This window comes from Platichthys flesus, chromosome 14 (assembly GCF_949316205.1).
Source record: "Platichthys flesus chromosome 14, fPlaFle2.1, whole genome shotgun sequence".
Lineage (NCBI taxonomy): Eukaryota > Metazoa > Chordata > Actinopteri > Pleuronectiformes > Pleuronectidae > Platichthys > Platichthys flesus.
Window position 1 is genome coordinate 10,448,469 of NC_084958.1, and position 16,012 is coordinate 10,464,480.

Consider the following 16,012-nt stretch of genomic DNA (forward strand, 5'->3'; position numbering starts at 1 on the left):
TTAGGTAAAGGTTAGGCATGAATTGGTCATGACTAAGGTCAGTGATGAGGTTCTGCTTAGGCTATCTACAATGAATAGAAGCCCATGCTGTACCCTACAAGTACAGCAGTGCAAACATGTTGTTGTGTGTTGAATGTAAATGCAAAAGTGTATAATTTTTTTATTTGGTACAAGGTTATTATAATGCTTTTACTCACTGAAGTAAAACTGACCATACTAGTGCAAATAAACAAGTAAGCAACACCACCTGTAGACTGTGAACATCTGTTTTATTTCGAATGGTACATTCATAAACTGACTCCAACTGTTTTCACAGGATATATAATGTTGTATGCATCTATATGCAGGTAGTGCATATAATATGAACACCATGAATAAATGCAACAACAACATTAGCACATTTTAACGACAAAAAGATATAGCACATATGAGCACTGACAATTTGTATATGCACACTTTTAGCATAAGAGGAAGTAGATGTGCACCCTGTAGTCCATACAGTTTTACTGATCAATCCCACCAAAGAAAACGTACAGTACTTTGCATCAGCAGCATTTGTTGGTTTCTGTAGAGAATATATAATGTTTTAGAAGTGTCAGCGTCGGGTCAGTTTATTTCCATTCTATCTCTCTTTGTGCCATTTGCATAGGAGCAATCACGTTGTACCTGCATTCTGTCAAAATGCATATATTACAACCTGCATGGTCAGAGCAAATGTCCCTCAGAAGGGGACTTTCTCTTTTGCATGATTCATAATAGATTTTTTAGCATCATATGACTCAGTTTCAAATCCATCACTTTGCCCGTCTGCAATTCCAAACAGTATAAACCATCCAGTCAACAGATAAAGAGTAACAGGGGAGAGAAATACACCGTCATTTTACTCGCACCTTACTGTCCCACTATGAGACAAAGCAGCACCCATGAATGAATGTCTTTCAGTGAGCATAATTCGTTCAGTCTGACACTATTAGATAAATAGGGTGGACTGCAGAGTAATAGGAGAACACACACTTGGTTTGCATTTATCAGCTTCGAGACACAACAGCATAAAGCGGTCAATACAACCACAGTTTGTTATGGCAGTTGCTGTTATTTCAGAATAAAGGCAAAAATAATACTTACACACTTAGAATAACACTCATTTGATTAGAGAGGAGTGCACTGGGAAACTTTTTTTTTTTTTTTCAATATGAGAATATACTGCAGCTGTCTGAAGCAACCCCCATACCTTTTCCTACTCTGAATTCATTCAGGGCCTCAGTACTTTGTATCCTTAGGATATTATATAGTTCTGGTGAAATGGATGCTAGATTAAGGAGGAGAACCATTATTAGGCATCCATGTTTGTTTACATCTGTCCACATCTCCTGTTGAATATTATTTAATTTCCATGCAACTATGAATGTATGAATTCTTTACATTGTGCTTAGTCACACGTTTTTATTTCTGGATTTAGTTTTGTTATAAATTCAATATATGGAAAGTAAAGTGCTGTTGTTTAGATCAGATGAGTCAATGTCCCTTACACTTTGTGTAATTGTGAGTCTTCATGTTGGAGATGGTGCAGACAGTGAAAGGAGCTGGTTAAAAGGTTCACAGGTGATCCTTTAGTTTTTGTTTCTCTTCCATGAATAATGTTATTTATTTATAAATGTGGTGCAATTAATAATTGCAATTTGCACGTATATCCGAATATTAATGTTATTGTCTATTTTATTATTATCATATCTATTATTTTACACTCCAGTCAATATTTAATAATAAATTAACATTATTAACAGTTTAATCTTATTGTGAGCCATCACCCTGGCATCTGTAATTCCTCAATTCAATACATTTGCCAGTTTCTCACTCAAATCAGATGTAAGATGGGCCCAATGATAAGATAATATCTGTTCAACAAGGGCAGAACAGAAGCTCGACAGTACTTTACAGAGTATTTAAGATAAAGGTGAGGACCCTCAGACACCATTTCATGGATTGTATGCCCTATGCATCCTGCCATAGTCAGTTCTTCACAAGAAACATTTCAAACACACATCACAAGTGGACATAGTCCTTTTGTTTTCCAGATATTGTCACATTTTGCAAACGCAACGTGATGGAGCACAGACTTGTATCAAAAAGCAAAGCAGACACCGACTTTGAATTTGCATCTGTTCCTCTCGTCTTTATGTTTGTCCCATCGTACTCTTGTTGGCACCACGCCCTAAGTCCTGCTTTATCTTGAAGCACCAGTGGCCGCCCACATCCTTAAGATGTAGCCCTGTATATAACAGCTCTCAGCCTGGCAGCAGCCTTAAGAACACACGCAAACATGCCATAAAAGGCCTTCTGCTTGATTAAACTAGACGTCCTTGTTGGTTATTTATCCATCGACTTGTTGATTTTCAGCGTGTGGAGAGTGTCACTGGCAGCAACTGTCTTCTCTGTGTCTGTCTTGCTGCTGTCTTTCTTAGACATGTCGGGTTCCCACAGGAAGAACTCATGGAGGAGAGTGTTGACAGTGTCGGGACACTCCATCATGACCATGTGACTGCCTTCCTCAATGACTTTTAAGAAGGCAAATAGGAGGATCTAAGAAAATGAAAGCAGATCATTATATTATATATCACCGCAGCAGAAACAGGACATTTTGTATCAAAAATTAAGATACATCAGCATAAGGAAGATGTGCTATACCTCTGCCATGCGCTGATCCTCATCCATGGGTACAAACTTGTCACACATGCCATGAACTAGAAGGATGGGAACGGTGAGTTCAGCATGGTAGACCTCATCCCCCTCTGGCCAGTACTGGCCGCTCATCATGGCTCGCAGGACGAACGGTGACACGTTGAAGGCATTGCCCTGCTTCAGCAGCTGCTTCTCTTTTGTGCCCTGACGAGCAAATCCCGCTCTAAAAGGTGTTAGAGAGAGAAAACATTGTGTCAAATGATATGACATTTAAATACACAAAATGTTTAGCCTGCAATCAGAGAAGTTGGTGATAGTTTTCTGCACCACACCAGTGCAGCTCTTACTTGAGGAAGCTCCAGGCCAGACAGGGTGAGAGACAGTGAAGGACGCAGGATGGCAGCTGGAATATGGAGCAGAGGCTGGGCTCCAGAGCTGTGGGACCTCCTCCATTGATCATCACCACCTTATGGACTAAATCGGGATATTCATGGGCCAGGAAGGTGCAAAATGACACCCTGGAAAAGATGGAGACAGCATGTTACCAGCATGTTGTAAAAACGATTATAACAGATATTGGTGGTTAAAGATTTGATATATAGCATCTTTCAAAGACTCACCCATATGAGTGGCCGATGAGAATGTTGCGTTTCCGAGCGTATCTCTTGAAGATGGCGCGTAGATCCTCAGCCAGGGCATAAAAAGTATAAGCGGCTGCAATCTGTGGAGCAGTGCTGGCTCCGTGCCCCGCCAGATCCGGCGCAATGACCTCATAGCCCAGCCGAGAGAAGAAGTCCAGCTGGCTGCCCCAAATGTCCAGAGAGCCTCCCACACCATGCACAAAGAACAACGCCACGTCTGAGTGCGTCCCTTTGCAGCTAGCGATCACCCTATTTGAGTCTATAACCACTGTGCGCTTTGGCTTGCGACGGCGGCGGCGAGGAGGTGGAGCAGGCTTCTGTTCGCCATGAGGAGGAGGAACTGGAGGAGGAACAGGTTTTGGGTCTGGAGAGGAGGCGATTTCTTTGTAGTCTGCCAGCTCCACCTCCACTGTGCTGCATGGCTCCAGATCCCCATCCTGACACTGCAGGATCTCAGAGTGCAAAACGTCACCGAGATTCTCAATTACCAACTGGCCGTTGCGGTAGACAGTGATCTTCCTCTTGCAGTGGACACTGCTGCCAGTGTTGCTCTCATTAGAGCGAGGAGAGCCTTCATCAGCGCAGTTCCCGTCTGTTTTCTCTTTGTCTGCAACTTGATCCTCTGTTACTATGGGCTGACGCTCAGGGACGATGTGCCGCACTCTCAGCACTCTTCCAGGTTTCACCTCTACAAACTCAAACCCATCGGAGGGTTCTGACGACTCCAGGGGCAAGACCAGACTGGCAGCCTTCCCAGTCAGGCAGCAGAGGATCCCCTCAGTGATGCTGGTCAGCATGACGCTCCCCTGCAGAAACAACAGCACAGATACAGCAAAGCAGATCATGAGTCAAATGCTCAATTTGAAACATAGCACAAAAGGAGAACATAGAATGTACAAGTTGTATGAACAGATGTGTGGGTCAGTGAAGCTTTTTTCTCTACTCCTACCAGCATCATTTTTTTACTAGCATTCAAACTTTAGATTATTATACAGTGTATATAGTCCAGGTTTGCAGTGTTTGCAAAATGTCAACAGCTCAGCAGGATGAGATTTGGTCCCAGCTGGATTCCTATTAGATTGGGCCCAAGCTGTTTCCTAGCAACAGTTACAATGAAACCGTCTCCTTTATCCTCCGATCGGACCACACACGGTGATGAGTGAAACGCAACACACTGACATGCTTTCAGTTTAACAGACTGGGAACCACTATGCAAATGCAAAACACCACAGTCAGTGCAAGTCCAGCTAACGCTCCACTGACACACTCACCTGGGTGACGAAGCATTAAGCATTCATGGACCCACAAACAGAACAGCATGAAAGTAAAACTTGTTCCCTATGTCAATCCGGCCTCCATGTTTTCTATTAATAACCTGTCCTTTTCACATGGTCAGAGTCAGGATATATATAAATAGAAAACAACCAGTCATCTTGCATGACCGTAAACATGCCTGCATAGAGCATGTCTCCTCGCAGTGTGATGGCAGTTTACCAGGATATCACCATATCCAGTGGAGAGGAGATGAAAAAAACTCTCAGATATGTTCCAGTCACAGCTAAACTACAGTATGTCATGTTGTGTAAGTGAAGCATCGCTAGTCCTCAGTTTTAGTTTAACCACAGGCTGGTTATCTCCAGGAAACAGAGTGGTAAGAGTCACACTGTAAGGCTTTACTGTTTCCTCTTAAGCAGAGCTCAGTGTGCACCTCACCGCCTGCAGGGCTGATAGTCACATCAATGCTCAAAATATTCCATGTTACATGTTGTGTAGACCATGCCTGTGTTCGACACAAGACAAAATGTAATACGTTAAGAGTTTGAACACACACATAACTGAAACTATAGGAGATTCATTCACCTTATCACAAATGCAAGGATTCCATGTTTGTGTTTGTTAAATGTTTCTCCAGTCAATTGTTGACAAACATCCAATTTATAACCAATAACCACACAGGGTAGGGTTCATTTGTGCATGTGTCTGTGTTCTGTGCAGGTTTGTCTGAAGGTCAGTGCATCACAGGCTCTCCAGTTACATCCTGGTGGAGCTGGGTGAATGTCAGCCGACTGTTCCTTTTCCACAAACATCAACATGGAGCGCTGGCACAAGAGAGACACACGAGCTGCGAGGCTGATAGAAACTGCTGCAGGCCTAAAGGTATCTGACTATTTATGAAGGTTTTTAAATGTCAGCTCAGCTGCAAGTAGAGCCCAACCAATATCTGTTGTTACATTGTCCTTTCCCTATCACAAAATAAATCAGTATCTGTATATAAGGCAGATAAAGAGAAAAATAATTTAGAAATGTCATCATTATTTGTCCTCGAGAAGAATGATAGTATTTTACTGGTGAACAGTTCAACACAAATCAAAACATATGCTCTCCATTACAAATGCACCATCAACCTATGCCAATCTTTATATCATAAGATTATCTGTGGATTCCTCCAGTATCCTTTGCTCTGTATAGCTACAAGTGGTACATGATGAGACATGGTCACTTACAGTAGCTAGGATGTCCCTGACATAAAGCTGCAGGTCATTCAAAGAAAACAAACTAGAGCTGTATCAGGCAGCTCTGTTTAGTTTATTAAATCATGGAATCTCCTCCTGACCTACTCTCCAACACCCTACCTCCAACCACGATTTAAATTTGGCATAAGAGATCCACAAACCCTAACAACAAACAGGCTGAAGGTTACTCAGCCATGTTAAATTGTTGGTCTGCACTGCAGAATATCTGGGTTGATGTGTCTGTCAAGTCTTTACACTAATATTTGGAACACCGTGTGCTGCTCCATTTCCAAAAGCTAGACTTTTACGCACAGTACAGTAGAGCGACAAAATGTGTGCACATTAAATATTTGCAAAAAAACAGACCATTATAACCCACTGCAAGGCCTAATGCAAAGATGTCCTATGGTGTGGCTAGTTGTGTGAGCCTGTGAACCCAAAACATGAAAGCCATACACTGCAATAATAGGCTGCAGGGGTCAAATATTTGAAGTATCATGCTTCATACGTAGCTAAAAATTGTTTTGCAATTCTCATATAGATTTACGCAGGATATAGTTGCAAGATTCAAAGTATAGCAGTCTTTTGCAGCAAGCCATACCTGCAAACTGTATATTATTGATAGATAGATAGCTGATGGATGGATTGTTTGTGCGCTGTCACAGGACAAATGCATGAAGCAATGGTGCAGCGGTTGTATTGATGCTGATTGCACAATAAACATCAGCTACTTAGACATATTAAGGCAATTCAAATCCATCCCTTACCTGCAGAATTATTGATGATTCAGTTGATTAGAAATCTGCAGCAAACGACTCGAGTCCAGGGCTGACGACGGTGACATGAAAGAATCGTTGCATTTGGTGCAACAATTTGTCTACGCTGGAGATGCTGCTGCAAAACAGTCAACGTTTCTTAATGGCCTCATCACACTGCGATCACAGGGGTTTGCATTGCTGGTAATGGCGCATGCTTCCTTAAAAATATGCCACATGCATTTCAATGAGACACCCATTACGTTTCAAGGAAAAAAAAACATCAACACACACACTGTTGTGTTGTTCTCCCCAAGCATCCACTGCGCATCCAGGCCGAGCCCTACCCTGCTGCCCTTGTATCTGCAGCACACGCGGTCTCTCTCCGAGTGGCAGCGCGGAGGGCGAATAGAGGAGCAGCGTGTGCAGAGAGGAGGCCAATGGCAGAGGCTCATTCCCCTGTTGCTAAGGCTGACAGAATAGCTAACTGTGCGCGTGCGTGTGCATGCACTCAGGGAGAGAGTGATGGAGAAGATGAACTGAGGCTCCAGCTATTTTTTCTAAATGAGCTGACACATCACAATGTGTGGTCCCATTTCAAATTCAGAGTTTTTTGTATATACTCAGAAACTGGTTATTTTGTCAGGGATACACATACAAGGAAATTGTTGTGGTGTATATGTGCAAGAATACCTATAAGAAAGAAAATATGCAACAAAAATTGAATTTAACTAGTGCTGCTAGCAGCACTGTGTGGGCCCAGGCACTTGCGAACTCTGGAACTGATATGCTTGCGGGAGAGAGCTGTCGGGACCGGTGCAAACCGGCATCACGTCCACTAATCACGTATTACGGTCCACAAAATCAAATGCAGACCACACAGTGACATTTTATGTCAATCTAATTTAAAGGGCCCATATTGTGTAAAATAAATGTTCCGGGCTTTAATGACTTGAAGGGGGTCAGTAGGTACTCTCAAAGTATGAAAACTGTTTTTTCGACACTAAACCACTGATGTATCATCTGAGGAGTACCAATAACTCAAATTAAATCCCAGAAGGTTGCAAAATACCGGCCCTTTAAGTTGCAAAATGAGGCTGACTTCCTGTTACCAGTAGGTGGTGCTATCACTGCATACAGTCTTATTAGATCTATTCAGGTCAAAAACCCTCTTGTATCTCTTCAGATCGTATGAATTTAAAACATCATAGATGAATATATGTCCACTGACACTGACATTATACAGATACAACGACCTTGTGTTTTGATAGCGTGTAATCAAAATCAAAAATATGAAAAATACCAAAAGCACTAGGAGAGGAATCGTGCTGTTGTTCATAAAAAACAACATTGTCTTTCAACAACATGATCAGACACCTGGAAACCTCCCTGTCAGCAGGAATGGCCTTTGTTGGATGAAGATTTGCTGTTTTTTCTCTGTTACCCTTGAGCTCACATCCACCACAGTCTGGTGCTGCACTGGGAGCAGTGCCTGTCACCGCACAGCTATTGCGGTGGGGGGAGCCTGTGAGCCAACAGTTGTGTAGTTACTGTTATTGTGTTACAACCACAGTTAATAACAAGTGTCTTTATCGCTACTGGTTATCACACTGGTGTTTTAAGAAAATGACTCGAAAGCCAGTTAGGCCAATTACCATACCAGCATATAGCTTATGTGGGAAATACAGCTCTCAAATTCTCCAGGAAAACAAATGAGTTTGTGCAATCCAGATGGGCTCTCATTATCAGAGAGCAACAAACAACTTCCATACAAACATATACAGGATGTGCATCTTGTATTACACTGTGACTAGACAGACCCTTTGATTTCACATCCTTAAATGACAAAAACATTACATTTTCTCATACAATCCTACAACCTCTGTGTTTAAATATACAGTTCTGTAACATACACTGTTAGGACATTTGCTGGAATCCTTAAATCAACTAAAGCTCTATTTGATTATTTCCATCAATGTAGAAACCAAAGCCGGTAGTGGTGGATACTCTTCACCAGACTCACTCCATACTACAGAATATCAGTGTGACCAACACAGAGTCTAGACGGACAAATTTGTCTTAATCAGAATATGATTAAGAATATCTGTCGTACCAGACACTAAAGACCACAGTGTGCATGGACACAATTACATTTTTGGGGTTCAAGAAGAGCGGGAGAAGTGCATTCCGTTCACAAGTAAATCTTTATTTGAAAATTGGAGGACTGGAATGGAGCACCCAAGAAATAAAAAAGATATGAGGATTATAATTAAAAATCAATAACTTTTATTCTGCTGATAATTATAATGCCAGAGACCACAGAGAAACAACACACTTTAACATAAATAGTGGACACAATTATGTAGATAGCATATTTACCATGGGGAGATTGTGTCGCAAAACCCAATAGACACAGCCCAGGGAGCACATGGTGATCACTACCACTGCAAGTTTCACTGCAAGGACCTACAACAACACCATGTTTATGGGACCAACCACCCTTCAGGCTTACAACACTGCATGCAAACATGTGTGCATTCCAAGGCTCCCCCCGCAGGTCGTCCAGCTGACAAAAAACAGGAAAAGAGAAAGACAGTCCAGTCAGTGACCCTCAGTTGTAGATATTATTTGTTGTGTTGTTGTTATATATACTGTATTTGTTACGATTTTATTCCTCGGGTAAAATCTGTCAGACAGAGCCTCCTCTCAGGCTTTATACTGGTGGAAATCTAGACCTTTACTATCTTATTTTCATCAAGCACTAACCTCAAACCAGGACCCTGAAAAAACAAACAAGTGATGCTTCTTTAAAAAAACGTGTTTTCAGTGAATGAAGGTGGTCGGTTCACTGCCTGAAAGACAACACTCAGGGAGGTACTACTGCAGTAAGAAGCGTTTCAATTGGATGAAACGGCTAAGCCAATCGTTGTGCTTCATATTCGCAGGTTGTCTGGCAGACCTGTGACATTCACTGATCTCATGTCAGTGGCAGCTGACTAAAATTCTCAAAATGAATACTTTACTGTCGTCTATCTCCAGACTGAGTGGAATAACTCGCAGGTAACAGGAGTTATACGTGTGTGTGTGAGAAACAAACGGCAAAGCTAACGCTGTTTGTTTACGATGCTATCACAGGCTAGCTAGCTGTAGCAGTACGTTAGCAGCGTGGCTAGTCAAACCTTTCTGGCACCTCTACATGTTTTGTGTTTATAGTGACCTTACGTGTTCGTGCTCTACAACATTGTCTTTCACACTGATTACACACAACTGTGATCATAGGTATTACGTGTTAGCATGTTGTAAATCAAAGTAACGGTTAAATATGCTCTCAGTATCTATATGAATGAATTGAATTGTTATGTTGATGGTGAAAAGCATGACATTTGATGCAGCAGCATTAATTCACTTCAATGCGAGTGTCATCGCAGCAGAGGCATGATATTAAAGAGTAACATTGTAATTTGCTCTTTCAGCAACATCCCTGCAGGGAGCCTTGCCACATCGGGCATCCCCCATCTCAGATTATTTAGCAGCTGGATAACGGCCCGAGCAACCTCAGCCCCTCTGATTTCCAGATGCGGTCCACTTTCTTCACAAGCTGAGGGTTCAGGAGTGTTCCAGCAGCTTCCCTGCCAGTACCAGCAGATTCGGACAAGGAAAAGAGGCACCGAGTATCAACCCAAGAACATCAAGCGCAAGAGAACCCACGGGTGGATCAAGAGGGTCAGCTCTCGAGGAGGCATAGAAGTGATTCTGCGGCGCATGCTGAAAGGACGGAAATCCCTTTCACACTAAAGATTCCTGTTGGAAAACCTGATGAGACTGTCAAGAAATAAAAGATATTTGTTCTGAAATGCTGGAGCTGCTCAGCAAATGGGAGAGAACCTCTGTAATATGTGACCTGGTGATACTGGGTGTGGTTTAGGTTTGGCCTTCCCGCTACATTGATAATAGGTGGGAGAGTTGAAACTGGCCCTCGACAAACAAGAAACAAGTCGGGCAGTTTCACCCAATTAGTGTTGATGGACCTGATTCCACCCATATCAAATAATACTCAACATCTCTGTAAAGTTATAATCTCTAATATAAGCAGATTTATTGATTTGGCTTGTGATGTGAATTGAAGAACAAAAAAGCATCTTTAATAAAAATGATCTTGTAAAACCACTGTCATTGCTAGTTTTAAATGTAAACACCACATTCTGGTTAAGATACAAATCAAGCCTGCAGTATTTATAGTATTTTCCATGTGATCTTAAACAAGTGTGTTGCAGTCATAAGTCTTGACCTTCAAATTTGACTGCCATATATATTGGTGGAAGAGATTGTTTTATTCAGCTAAAGGAAGTATAGACTTATAATGTATTATAGTAGAGCGTTAACTGGGTATTTGAGGAGCAGGAGGAGAGGACTGCTTTCAGTGAGCCAGGTCCTTGTGGTCCTGTGTTACATCAGGTTCAGACGTCATCAGTAGAGGTTCAATTATAGACTCAGAGTGGGAAATGAGAAATTGTGACAAATAAAAATGTTATGCAAAGAGACACTTGCTTTGCCTTACAATTACATGCCAGCAAATGGCCCATAGAAGTAACAGAAATATATTGCAGTATCTCTTAAGGTGCCTGGTATTAAATCAATAACACACAACTAAACTACAGATTTAAGAGACACATTTTCAGTAGCTAGTTTAGTTTGGAATGGACATGGTTTGTTCTATGTTGTCTATAAAACCTTTTATTTGTCAGTTTTTAAATTTAGCTTTTGTACACATGGTTAACTCAGGTTGAAAAAATAATAGGCCACCTTATTAGCAATCATGAGTCGTGACATATAGTTTCAGAGGAGAGCTGCGATTGCTCTTATTGAACCTTTTGCATAAATTCAGTATTTTCACGCTGTTCAACATAAATTTGAATAAAGTACATGGAGGTCGACATAACAGACCATTCAGGTGGTGTTGGAATAATCGGAAAAACGAGTTGTTGACTGGGAAAAATGGAAATAAATGTCACATGGTACACTTTGTTTTTTTTTGCAAACTAGATGAGTTTTACCATCTATCATAAGTAACTTACATCAGACTATTTGGTCTATACCAGTGGATCCCAAACTTTTTACAGTCCCGTACCCCGTCATACATTTGATCTTCAGCTAAATACCCCCCGCAGAACGTGCGCAGGGACACGAAAGATGGTGAGCTATGCAAAACTCACATCAACTATTTTCCGCGTACCCCGAACCACTTTGCGTACCCCTGGGGGTACACGTACCCCAGTTTGGGAACCAATGGTCTATAAAAACGCATTTATAAATATTATTCATACTTCTGTCACACCTGGATCATTTTTATTTGCTCTTTTTTATTATGTTTATAATTTTAAGAGTTGTTTGAAATATTTAAAAAGATAAATATGTCACATTTGGTTTATGAGCTTCCTTTTGTCCCCTCATTCCCCCCACGTCAATACACCGAAGAAACAAAAGAGCACGTGAACGCAGCACCAAGGACTCGCGTTGTGTTCGCTGAATATGACGTCACAACCGCCCTGTGCTCGAGGATTGGTCTGTTACATAATCATATTCAGCCAATCATCGCTCCGCCCTCTCCTCTGTCGACACACATCCGCCATAGCCCATCCTATTGGAAACGTGGAAACAAGGAGTTTACCCGCCCCCGAAGATCCGAACAACAAAGATGGAGTCGTGAGTTACTTGCGTTAAACCACCGAGGAACGTCTAGTTTTAGCCTTTGTATCATCAGCTTTACACGACGGGAACTTTCTGACTGACTGAAGCAACATGATGAAACCAGTTCACACTGCTTAGCATATATCCAGTGGCCGTCGCTAGAAGCTGTCGAGCGGGGTAAACAAACTGGCCGCGACAACAACATCAAGCTCCAGCAACTAGCATCTAGCAGCTAACAGACTAGCATCTGTTCGGTTTCACTGTGACTGAGCTGGTCATCAGACGAAATGGAGAAGGTGGGTGGATACATCGTACTATCTTTAATAGTTGTGTAAAATACCTGTTCCCTACGGGGCGACGGACATGACACAGTACAAGTCGGTACCAATAAGATGTCTTGCTAAATGAGAGGAGTAAGGTTTGTTTTATGGCAGCTCGTATTCAATGGCTCTGCTGTGTTCTGTCCACAGGGGGACTTTCTGAAGGGACTGCCGGTCTACAACAAGAGCAACTTCAGCAGGTTCCATGCGGACTCAGTATGCAAAGCATCGGTAAGTGATCCCGTCTGTCGTCCACCAACGATTACATCAAGATTAAACCAGGCCACTTCAAGGTGGAACTTAGTCGAGGCAGATGAGTTTATATAGCAAATAACATATAGAATATCTTGACCAAAATGTATTTGCATCATGGCAAAGGACACAAGCATCGGTGAACAGATGAGATGTATAATCTTGAAAATAGTGAAAAAGAGAAAGTAAATTAGCTTTAGTGCCAGTGATAGTTGGGTGGACCTGATATCAAATGGGAGAATGCTCCAGAGATTGTGGGCAGCAAGAAGATGACACAAGTCACATGGGGGTAGAGATTGGTGATGTCACTAGCAGTAACAACAATCAGAGCTTTGTAAACAAAAAGTAAAATTTTCAAATCAATTCTATATTTAACTGGAAGCCAGTGTAGTTTTGCCAGAGTAAGAGTGATATGTTGCCTGTTTAATATCAAGCAGCTGCAGTTTGAACCAATTGTAACTGGGACAGGATGGAGTTTGGCAGCCCCATATAAAGGGATTTGCAGTAGTTTAGCTGAGAGGTGACAAAAGACTGCATTACCTATTCTAGGACTATAGCAGAACTACGTTTTAATTTGGCTTGGGTCTCAAATTCAACCATGTCTGGTCCCATGGTACGTATCCCTTAGTATGTGTGGAGTACATTAACATGCTAATGTAGACCTTCATACTCTTTCAGAACCGTCGACCATCTGTGTATCTACCAACACGAGAATATCCATCGGAGCAGAGTAAGTACATTGAGTGAGAGGATGTTCCCTGAGCAGGAGGAACTATAAATGTCAATAAAATGCCTATTATTGGTTATGTGTAGTTATTTCTGAGCTAAGCAAGATTCTCCAAAAACACAACAATGTGTTTGTTTATTTATTTCATCAATTGCAGTTTTCAATTCGAGGAAATCATCTTTACTTCTCAGTTGATGTTTACGCTCTGTGAGAGTAGCTGATTTCAAAACACTTGTGCACCTTGTAACTGTGTCTTTCATAATCTAATAAGTTTCTGTGTGGTTTGTCGTCAGTCATCGTCACAGAGAAGACAAACATCTTGTTGCGATATCTTCATCAACAGTGGGACAAAAAGGTAAAGATGCGTATTATCCCTGTCAGTAGATATCATGTTTATTAGCGTTACTCGTTTGCTAATTGTCTTCTTTCTTCCCTTGCGTTATCAGATTGCAGCAAAAAAGCGAGAGCAGGAACCCACAGACGGGGACAACGCGGCACCGCCGAGAAAAATTGCCAGAACTGACAGTCGAGAGCTGAGCGAGGATTCATAAAGCAACATGCTGCCCGTGTTCACCCAGCAGAGACTGACCCACTGAAATGCACAGATTCAGGATGTGTGTTTGTCGACCCAGGCCTGGACACTGATGCACAGAAGGATCAATACATTTCAAACAACAGTAACCCCAATGTTCAATTCAAATTCAGACAGATTTCCTTGCTACTTCCTTTACTTCCAAGAAGCTATGCCTCAGACTTTACTCTTTGTAGTTTAGAAAAATAACATACATCTACCTCCTTATACCTCAACTCTTCTGGTTTTCAGTCACTCACGCTCACAGTTTTCTTCTCAATATGCAGGGAGGGAAGTCATCGCTCCTCTGCAGCCATATAAGGCTTTGATGTTGACGTCATTCGTACCATCTCTGAGATATGCATATCTTAAGTTAAGTCTGTTTATGGGATTAGTGGCATGTCATCCTTTTTAGGTCTTACTCCAATATATATATATTTTTTCAGTTTTAAATTTAAAATCTTATTTTAGCTCATCCTTTACGTGATCACTGTCAGCACAGTGAAATTAAAACTGCACTGTGGTCCTTGCTTAGATTGATTATTCAGGGTTTTGTTATTGAAGAAGAAAAGTGTTTAAAAGAGATGCGTCTATTTTTTTCCGGACAAGTAATCGTCTGTTGCCTTAATTGGAAATAAGTGTGTTTTCACTGTTTTTTTTTTTGTAATTGTCCCTTTTGTCAACTTTGCTTCAGGAAGAAATTAACCACTGCTGAACACAGTGGATATTAGTATCAGTGAGGACACATTAAAGCCAACACGTTCATACTAGATGACGTAAACTAAAATTTCTTTGTATTCTTTAGCCGCTTTCTAAGTTCAATGTTCAATATTTGTTTAATTGCACGATCGGCACAATATTTATGAAAGGGGTCATTTGTTGAGGGCAAAGTAAACATTCTGTCAGCTGCTCGTAAAGATGTTGCATTACGCTCCACACGTTTTGTACATTTGTAATGTGTGAATATCGTGATTGTTCTGACCCTTTTTATCAGGTAATAAGACAACTTAATTCTCTATCTTCCCCAGGTCAGCCCCGTTGTATTTTCACTTCGTTTAGCCAAAGAACAAACGGAAGCATTTGACCTAATTAGCTTTGCACCTTTTTTGCAAATGTATACAAACAATCTGTTGCTAATTGTATTAACCACATTGTCAATGTCTGGCACATCTTACCATCTCTTCATGTACATTTTTACATGTTACAGTCGTTCAGCTGTTCAAAGGTTTACATAGCATGTGTTTTAACTTTGCTGCTTCTTTAATTTTCTCGAGTAAGACATAAAACTAGAGACATGCAGTGATTTAATTCCCCCGTCTCTTCATAGAAAGTGTGTTTATTTGACTTTTGTGATAAGATTTGTATCACATCACCTGATAAAGTTCTGAATGTGTTTATTGTTAAACGCTTTGCTTTCAGTTTATTGTATAAATGTGTTGTTGATTTCAGATCTTGTTCTGGCATGTGTACTCTGTAATACACAGTCAAGTCTAAAACTCAGTAAATCTAAAAAAATTTAGGGGAGGCGAAGAAGATCTCATCCTTCCTATAAAATGAATGAAGCTGCTTCATCTTATCGAATGAAAACGAATTTGAAACTGCAAGTACTGCAGCTTGGTCCCACACCAGCCACCGACCGGTGCAGTTTCAGTCAATTTATTTCTAGACTTTTATGAGGTCACTGTGTCCTTTGACCTTTAACCACAAAAATCAAATCTTCAATCCATGTAACAATTGGTCAAGATATGAAGAAATGTGAGCCAACATAAAAGTATCTATGACATGAAAATATCTCCATGAGGCAAAGGGGTTTTATGAGGTCACAGTGACCTTTGACCTAAACATTTCCACATTCTTGTTCTATAG

The 16,012-nt window shown here is 41.2% G+C and overlaps 3 protein-coding genes across 3 annotated transcripts; 2 read left to right on the forward strand and 1 right to left on the reverse strand.

Annotated features, from left to right (window-relative positions):
* Positions 1 to 252: 252 nt before the first annotated feature.
* abhd8a (abhydrolase domain containing 8a) lies at positions 253 to 6,942 on the reverse strand. Its single transcript, XM_062403536.1, has 5 exons — positions 6,601 to 6,942; positions 3,300 to 4,126; positions 3,027 to 3,197; positions 2,686 to 2,902; positions 253 to 2,580 (listed from the first exon to the last, which is right to left on the reverse strand). The coding sequence occupies exons 2-5, from the start codon at positions 4,115 to 4,117 to the stop codon at positions 2,368 to 2,370; spliced, it is 1,419 nt and encodes a 472-aa protein (XP_062259520.1). The 5' UTR covers positions 4,118 to 4,126; positions 6,601 to 6,942; the 3' UTR covers positions 253 to 2,367.
* A 2,547-nt stretch (positions 6,943 to 9,489) lies between these two features.
* On the forward strand, positions 9,490 to 10,755 carry mrpl34 (mitochondrial ribosomal protein L34). The gene is made up of 2 exons (XM_062405187.1): positions 9,490 to 9,648; positions 10,062 to 10,755. Exons 1-2 carry the CDS (start codon positions 9,599 to 9,601, stop codon positions 10,381 to 10,383), a joined length of 372 nt encoding a protein of 123 aa, XP_062261171.1. The 5' UTR covers positions 9,490 to 9,598; the 3' UTR covers positions 10,384 to 10,755.
* Positions 10,756 to 12,267: 1,512 nt separating this feature from the next.
* LOC133968643 (DET1- and DDB1-associated protein 1-like) lies at positions 12,268 to 15,551 on the forward strand. Its single transcript, XM_062404798.1, has 5 exons — positions 12,268 to 12,572; positions 12,747 to 12,827; positions 13,527 to 13,578; positions 13,869 to 13,930; positions 14,022 to 15,551. Exons 1-5 carry the CDS (start codon positions 12,564 to 12,566, stop codon positions 14,124 to 14,126), a joined length of 309 nt encoding a protein of 102 aa, XP_062260782.1. The 5' UTR covers positions 12,268 to 12,563; the 3' UTR covers positions 14,127 to 15,551.
* The last annotated feature ends 461 nt before the right edge of the window (positions 15,552 to 16,012 follow it).

Bases quoted from the DNA above. Each gene is read 5' to 3' on its own strand.
- abhd8a (XM_062403536.1), bottom strand. From the start codon at position 4,117: ATGCTGACCAGCATCACTGAGGGGATCCTCTGCTGCCTGACTGGGAAG. The intron at 3,198-3,299 runs GTGAGTCTTTGA...CATCTTTTCCAG, and splicing joins CTCATCGGCCACTCATATGG to GGTGTCATTTTGCACCTTCC. The intron at 2,903-3,026 runs GTAAGAGCTGCA...AACACCTTTTAG, and splicing joins CTGGCCTGGAGCTTCCTCAA to AGCGGGATTTGCTCGTCAGG.
- LOC133968643 (XM_062404798.1), top strand. The intron at 12,828-13,526 runs GTAAGTGATCCC...ATACTCTTTCAG, and splicing joins ACTCAGTATGCAAAGCATCG to AACCGTCGACCATCTGTGTA. The intron at 13,931-14,021 runs GTAAAGATGCGT...TTGCGTTATCAG, and splicing joins ATCAACAGTGGGACAAAAAG to ATTGCAGCAAAAAAGCGAGA.
- mrpl34 (XM_062405187.1), top strand. From the start codon at position 9,599: ATGAATACTTTACTGTCGTCTATCTCCAGACTGAGTGGAATAACTCGC. The intron at 9,649-10,061 runs GTAACAGGAGTT...TTGCTCTTTCAG, and splicing joins CTGAGTGGAATAACTCGCAG to CAACATCCCTGCAGGGAGCC.